At 37.0% G+C, this 8,006-nt stretch overlaps 1 protein-coding gene across 1 annotated transcript; it reads right to left on the bottom strand.

Moving 5' to 3' along the window:
- Nucleotides 1-333: 333 nt before the first annotated feature.
- On the bottom strand, nucleotides 334-7,719 carry CRTISO (carotenoid isomerase). Its single transcript, XM_088970597.1, has 13 exons — nucleotides 6,735-7,719; nucleotides 5,732-5,938; nucleotides 5,528-5,627; nucleotides 4,924-5,006; nucleotides 4,758-4,814; nucleotides 4,527-4,679; nucleotides 4,346-4,424; nucleotides 4,044-4,192; nucleotides 3,803-3,937; nucleotides 3,569-3,682; nucleotides 1,091-1,201; nucleotides 867-975; nucleotides 334-597 (listed from the first exon to the last, which is right to left on the bottom strand). The coding sequence occupies exons 1-13, from the start codon at nucleotides 7,257-7,259 to the stop codon at nucleotides 524-526; spliced, it is 1,896 nt and encodes a 631-aa protein (XP_088826723.1). The 5' UTR covers nucleotides 7,260-7,719; the 3' UTR covers nucleotides 334-523.
- Nucleotides 7,720-8,006: the final 287 nt, after the last annotated feature.

Below are 8,006 nucleotides of genomic sequence, written 5' to 3'. Positions count from 1 at the left end.
AATTATTAGGCCCTGTATGATTCACGGAAATAGGAATCGAATCAGAATTGGAATGAACTATTCCAGTTCCAACTGTTTGCTTGGGTGAAATTGAAATCCCATTCACATTCCTGCTGGAATGGCATCCCCCATTTGAGGGAATGATCATTCTCTACCCCTCCCTTGAGAATGAAATCTCATTCCTGCTGATTCCAATTTCTATTCCCATTCTTGTCTGAACCAAACATAGATCACAGCTAGACTGGGAGGGAATCCACTTCACATATATTACCATTTTGAATTAAGATCTATTTACTCCTTTTCTGTGTCGGAGGCTAAAAGGCTACCCTTAGCTTGATTAATCAATCAACCTCTCTTCATTAAGGCTAAAAGGCTAATTCTTATATGGTTCAACTTCTTTGAATAGGCTTACATGCTTGTTGTCACATCTGCTACCAGTAGTCTGTTGTTCTCTCCGCATGATCTTGCAATTAGCCTGGAATTTCCATAACCCATGAAACCGTAAGAATCCAACATCTAATTTCTATGCCAGTGTCCTTAACCAACCAAGAAGTCGAAGGTGTGCAGTATCCAATACAACAGATCTGTTTTCAAGCCCTGGAAATGGAAAAACAGAAATCCAATACAACATCTATAATCGTTTCAAGTGATAAAAGCAAATAGAAATGTAATCTCTCAACCTAATTAGATCAACCGTTAAAAAAGCATTCCAACCTATATTTTTGTTGTCAGGGACAATAGGACATTAGCAATAAGAAAATTTTGACAAATCAAGTCAAGCCTATTTTGGAAAAGATAACAGCTAGGTTCTTAAATTAACGTAAAACATTTTTGAGGTTGATGTAGGGCTATTGAAACCCGCTTACCAATATCAGCAGCTACTCGATGAGCACACATAATTCCTGAAAAAGCTACAGCTATGACACCTTGTCCTGGAAAGCAGCTATCCCCAACACAATAAAGTCCATCTATGGCCTGTGAACTCTCAATATTACAGGACCAATGCACTCACATTAAACTCATGGAAACATAGACTTATTATCACAAAAAAAAAAAAAAAAAAAGTAATTGATAGAAATGTGCTACTTACTGTTGTGTTGAATGGCATCCCTAATAAGCCCTTGGGGATTTTACGTGGCATTGGTCCATAGGTACCATTTTCACGAGCAAGGAACCTCCTGTGAGTCTTGGGCGTCCCTACCTGTCATTAAAGAGAGACTACGATATGAAGTTTTCTACTGTTGCAACTTGCAAGTTTGCAATATTAAGTTCCCGCCTTGCAAACAAATAGACAATTCACTGTCTCACTTCAGCAAGAAATGCAACAGGTTAATGATCTATTATGGACCCATAGGGCATCTGAAGAAGCTGTATGAGACAGAACCAAGTGGCAAAGAAGCTACCCGAGCAGTTTGGAAGAGGAAAGGCAGGACATTTGTCCAGCATTAAATAGAATATGAAGCAGACAAGTTTCTTCTGGAGAATACATAATTGTCATGTAATTTTCACTTGATGTTTGATTATCTACATAAAACAAAGTAGATAGATTTATGAAATGCATTTCAACCTTGACCTTCTAAAAGTGAACTACCTAGCTAAGATGTCCAGATATGGATGTGGAAACGAACAAGGATATATAATTCCACTCCTTGAGATTCGTCAATCATGAAATTGGTAAAGATGCAAGTATCCCATTTAACATGCAGAACTTTTTTCTTTCAAACCACGTATCAATTTTTATTGCCTATGTCTTTCCAAATTCAACATAAACTTAAACATCTAGAAATTTTATATGGAATAATTTGCTAAAATATTCGTGTTGTGAAAGTATATACTAGAAGTATTTCTGCAGTACCCTGTGTTCTATTGGATACATATAATTTTCTTCATTTTCAGCAGCAGTACAATACATGGAATTAACTAAGTGCAATAGCCACATAGTGTTACTTGTGTAAAGACCCTTCGACCACAAACCAATGCTTCGAACAATCTCAAAGCCTGAAACTAAGGCCTTGGATCCCACTAGAGTAGGCCCAAGCCAGACAGATCTAGAATAGCTGAGGCATGATCCTGTTATAATTAAATGTGCCACATATTCAAGAATGACCCTGGGCTTGTTGGTTAGGTTTGAAAGAATTTTTGTTTTTTTTTTTTTTTTGAGGGACTCCATGGGGCTACAGAATGGGGGATATCCCATACTCCCATCCCCCAAACCCATAAACCCCCCCAACCCTGGTGCAGGCAGGATTTAATCTTAATTCTCCGCTGCAACCAGCCAGAGACCTTACCAACTAGCCAGTTGGCACCTTACGGTTTGAAAGAATGTATGAATATATTTTTGTGCAGCCATCTTTTATTGGGATCTATAGCCCAACTTAGGAGTGGAATGGATTAAAAATATGCACAAATTTCATTAACAAATGTACATATACATACTTTATACATATATACGTGTATATATGTATATATATATAATAATAAAAAAAATATTTTATATTAATAAAATGCATATATGTATGTATTTGTTCAGGCAGGCTTGGGTTGGGGCAAGCTGGGCTTAGGTCCAATTCAGGCTACCCAAGGCCTCAATGAAAGCCAACCGGAGTTTGCAACAGGCCTGAATTTTCCAACCAAGCCCCAACCCAAACCCCCAAATCTCAGGCCCTCCCCATGTAAAAGCCCAAGTGGGTTGGGTCAGGCTCGGGATGGACCCACTTAATTTGCAGCCTTATTTGTAGTATTACCTACTTTAATTAATCAAACACCCCTAGAGTGTACCTAAAAGGAACACTTCCCCATCTAGAAATACATGTCAGAGCCTCTCAAGAAAAAATCTAAGTGCAGCCCTAATTGTCTTCCTTTTGACCTAAAGCCATCAATTCCTCAATAAATATATGGTTTTCCTGCATCAGTAGGCAGGGAACAAGTGAAAAAATCCTGGATCCATCATAGATTCAAAAGTGTGATTGCTTTTTTCTCTTTTTCTTAATCAGAAACAGTAAATGCATTGTATTAAATGTGAAGCAAAGGCAAGTAAAACGACCAGGAGTTGATGCTAAAAAAGAATCTAGGGGTGGCCAGGGCCTAGAGATTGATTTTATTGCAGGGGTGAATGTATTCAGCAAAAAATGAAACATGCATTCAAAACTCAATGGTTATTAAGGGAAAAAAGATAAGATTCCAACTGGCTAGTTGGTAAGGTTTTGGCTGGTTGTAGCAGAGACTCAGGATCCAATCCCACCTGCACCAGGGTTGGGGGTTATTGGTTTGGGAATGGACTAGCCCCCTGATGTAAGTCTAAAGACAACTTATTAAGGGCATGAAGATCTTTGAAATTTCAGTACCATTAAGTGAACAGAGGACATGTTCGACACACTAAATATTGAGTAGCTGGCCATATTTAATAAACATGTCAATACATATTCATGATTCTTCAAAAATCACTGTGAAGATTATGAGCACTCAGTTCATTTCCTAGGATTTCTAAAGAACACAAGGTAATTATTATCATTTGATGGTAACCTCATCCTCCATTTACTACAAAAGCATGTTTTTGCATGATTTTTACCTCTTTAAATTCAATAGATGATTTAAGTCCTGGAAAAAGTTTCCTTTCCAATCTGCTTATTATTTCATTTGCCACACACTCCTTCTTTTCCTCATAGTCTTTTTGAGACAGTCCCTGGTACAATAAAATCCACATAGTATTAAGCCAACCAAAAATTGGACAGCATAAAGAAGATATATTATGGTTGACAAGGGTTGTTTTCACAAAATAATTTTGTTGGTAGCATAATTTCACCTTCCAATCCTCTATACAAGATGTTGTGAAAATATGAAGAATATGGCGTCCCTCTGGAGCTAATGATGAATCAAGAACAGTTGGAATGCTCAAAAAAATGCTGCCATATGGCTCCTCTAACTTGGTCCAGTCACTCTGCACCAACCATTAAGAAAAAGAATGTGAATACTTTGATTTACTCTCTCTTGACTAAAGACCTCAGCAACAATGTAGATACGAGCTATTGAAGACATGCTTCTACCTCAAGAACAAAATGATGACAATCTGTGTCTGGTGGCAAAACCTCTGCTTTAACACCCATGTGTATGGAAAGGAAAGATGGGGCCTTAACATAAACTCTTTGAAAATCTTCCTCCTCTTTTGGAAGTTTTTCCCCTTTTAAAAGCTTTCCTATAAAATGATAAAACTCAGTCCAGTCTTAATTATGCTACAACCACATGATTTGAAAGGAATGACACCAAAAGGTACAAAAACTGCAGAAACTGGTAGACAGAATAATTCATATTTAATGATAGAATGTTCATTGTCACCATTAGAACTAACCAAAGGTATCCCATCTAGTTGCATTTGAAATTATGGTTTTAGAAAAGAACTCCCTTCCATCTGACAGCTTCACTCCTACCTGCAAAATATGTACTAGAATGGTATATAATACACATTTGCAAATTTATGGTTAATAAGCATAAAAGTTACAAGTGTAATCACACAGAATAAGGTTACTCACAGCTTTTCCATTCTCAACTATAATCTTAGTCACATTTGCCTTATAAAGAATATTACTGTCTTTATCAACTAGCCCTTTTGCTAAGGATTTTGCAATTCCACCAACACCACCAACAGGGTAGTTTATTCCCCCAAAATGTCTGTCACATAAAACCTGATGCAAACAATATGTAAGCAAACAGGGCAAGCAAACCAAATGCACAAAACTTAAAAGTCTATTAAGGCAGTTTACCATGCTTGCATTAATCATTGGTGTCTGCAAAGCCTTAACTGTGCTCACTATGAAACACTGTTTAAACAAGAAAAGATCATTTTCCATTTTGAGACCAAATTGCTTATTAAATCTCAGTAATCAAGGAAGAGAGTCAGCATGTCCAAAAAAAATAATGTAACTTCACCTCGGCATCTATGAAAGACAACAATTGAGGATCCTTTATGTACTTCCGAGCTATGTCTCCAGCATTTTGAGGCAAATAATAGGCTGCCATAAAATCCACAATCATATAAAGCAAGACCAAGAATTATGAACAATCTTGGGATTCAAAAGAAAGATTACTAGAAGAAAAAGGAAGATAAATAAAATGGCATGTCCATGATCAACAATAACAAGCATCAGTTGTTAACAGAAAAAACATTAAGACACCAATAAGGATGGTTTACAATAAACATTATTATGTGTGGCATATGTTCAGGGGGATGGAACCTCCATTCAATTGATGATTCCTACCTTGGAGATTTCGATAACAAGAATTGACCAAGGGACACATATTTGTTTTATACTTTTTCCCCAACCAATCACCACATTATACCAACCATCCAAAAAAACATTTTACTAGAAATATAAATGTCTAATTGGGCAAAGTATCGCCTAAAGGGATCTCTCAGGTGGTTGCCACAAATGTGAAATCCACTTCCCATGTGCCATCTCTGCCATTATCTTCATAACCTTGGACACAACTTCAAACCTAAACAATAATATCCATTAATTAAGAAAACAATTACCCAGAGTTAAGCATTCCAGAGGCTTCTGAAAGAACTGGGCAAAAAGGTAGAGTGGCTCCTCCAGTGACTTTAGCTCCAATGAGTTCAAGGCATTGAAAACCTATGTACATAGGTAATTAGTGTGTATAACATGGAAAACATGGCAACAACTAAGAAGCTGAAAGGCACATAGAGATTTACAGTCAGCAATCAGCAAAGACTGACCTTCCAACATTCATTGTAAAATTTGTGAATCCCCTCCCTCTCATGCGGAAATTTACTGGTGAGTTCTTCAATGAAATCATTGTACTCTCTGTGCACTCGTACAGAAAGATTACGAGGCAGATGAAAATGCACAGTAGACGGATCAGGTATTACCTGCATCTCACACCCAACTGCTTCCAATGCCTGGGTTATCAAATTTAGATTACCCTGCTCATCATAATAAGACCAAGAATAGCATGTTAATGTTTAGATATGCAATATATTTTTTTTTTTTTTGTTTTTTTTTATCAATTGGATATGTGAAGATTAGCAAGTTAACAATTTTAGGCTCAGAACTCACTATCCCATAATACACTTCCATTTAGGGAATAATTTAGTTTCAAAAAGTCAAGTGACAGAACAAAATGGTAGGACAAAATTCTCGCATCTGGGCACAAATATTTTGATTAAGGCTGATTTGAGTTGAGCTAAGTTCCTGTCAAGTTAAGAATGTCTAAAGATTTTAGTAACTAGGGCTGAAATGTTGGAACAGTCCACCAAACTCAGGCAATTTGCATTGCCCAAAGGTTTGACTTATCAGTTAGACTCGGTTGTCTTCAAATGCCATCCTTATGTTAACTTACACTCACATTAGTGAATTATCATTTCATTCATTTGTACTGTTTATTAGCTGGGCAACTGATAAGCAGATAGGAACCTGTCCAACATGGAAAGGGATGAATTAAAGTTGATATCCATCGATCATGTTTGCACTGTATGGGTACTAAGTATGTAGTTCATTTCATTGCATGCATAAGCATCATGTAGCGTATCTATTGATTTTTCCAAATGCCACATCTTAGTTTCAAGGTTTTAAATTACTATGCTTTATTATTAATTCAGGTTTTGATCAGTCCAGTCCTCCTTGCTTTCTGTTCCAAACATCATAATTTACATAAACAGAAATTCAACCAAAATCCATCAGAATCTTCCCAACAAGATAGAAAGGAGAGTTAAAGCGAACCTTATCGCTAAATCCGAACATCACCGAGGATCCAACATCAAACGTATACCCGTCCCTCTGATAGTACCCTGAGCTCCCACCCGGAATCACATATTTCTCCAGTACCAAAACCCTAGCTCCCTTAACCGCCAGTTGCGTCGCCGCAACCAGCCCTCCAATTCCGGATCCTATAACAATCGCATCATAGTTCTCTCCAGCTCCAGATCCACTCCCACCTCTCTCCACCGGTTTCTCCACACTCAACACTGATTTCACCTTCACACCCAAGTTCCGACCTCTCCTGCGCCCCTTAGCAAGCCCTGTCTTCCAATTTCTACTTTTGCTGGTGCTAAGTTCAAAAGGTTTCCAAAGATAAAGAGACGTACTTCTATACTGTGGAGGAACAAAACCCAGTTTGCGATTGCCATCGATGAAACGGTAGAGCTCAAAGGTTTCCGATGCACGAAGTGGGTGAAGCTGGTGTTTCAGAGGAACGGAACGGAACCCCAATTCGACCATGGATGGTGAAAGAGACTGAACAAGCATTATGGTTTTTTTCTTCCTTGCAGGATGTTGGGAGAATCACGAAATCAAGCATATTATAAGCAAGTTTCAAAACAGCGGAAATAATATCATCCTCATTGTGTGAATATGTTAGGCAAAGGAAAGATAAGCATACAATAATACAATCAAATTTACGTGAAAAACCTTTTCGGCGTGGAAAGAAAAAAAATTATGATCACCCAAAAACTTTCATTATAAAAAAATTAATTATACGAGGGTTATCCTATATAAAATTAAAGATATACAATCTGCAAATCATCAAAAAAAATACAAATATCATTAAAATGTTATTTTTTTAATATTTTCATTTAAACAAAAATATCCTTAGGCTTAAAAAATATCACATAGGCTTCTTGGCCATTCTCATCCAACACAGGATGAAATGGGGTGTCTGTTACTATTAACAAACATGCGCAGCAGCGATAATATGAACTAACTGAGTGGGTGATGATGTTATCTATCCAAACAAAAAAAGTGGGTGATAATGTTCGGGACCATGAATCCATGAAATATCGGAGCTGTTAGATTCGGACCGGGAAAAAACTTTGGTGATAAATATCCCTTGATCGTTAAATAATATGATGGAATGCATTGAATTAACAAAATGTGCATTTGAACTTTCTTCAGCCTTTTATCTTAAATCCTAATTAATCAAAAATATTTCCATTCTCTCTAAAAGAAACTAACTAAAATAACAACAAGAACCATTTTATTGGTATAGAAGAAACA

This window comes from Nelumbo lutea, chromosome 2 (genome assembly GCF_056320005.1).
Source record: "Nelumbo lutea isolate HS-2025 chromosome 2, American lotus-T2T, whole genome shotgun sequence".
Classification (NCBI taxonomy): domain Eukaryota; kingdom Viridiplantae; phylum Streptophyta; class Magnoliopsida; order Proteales; family Nelumbonaceae; genus Nelumbo; species Nelumbo lutea.
This window is presented reverse-complemented; position numbering and strand designations above follow the sequence as displayed.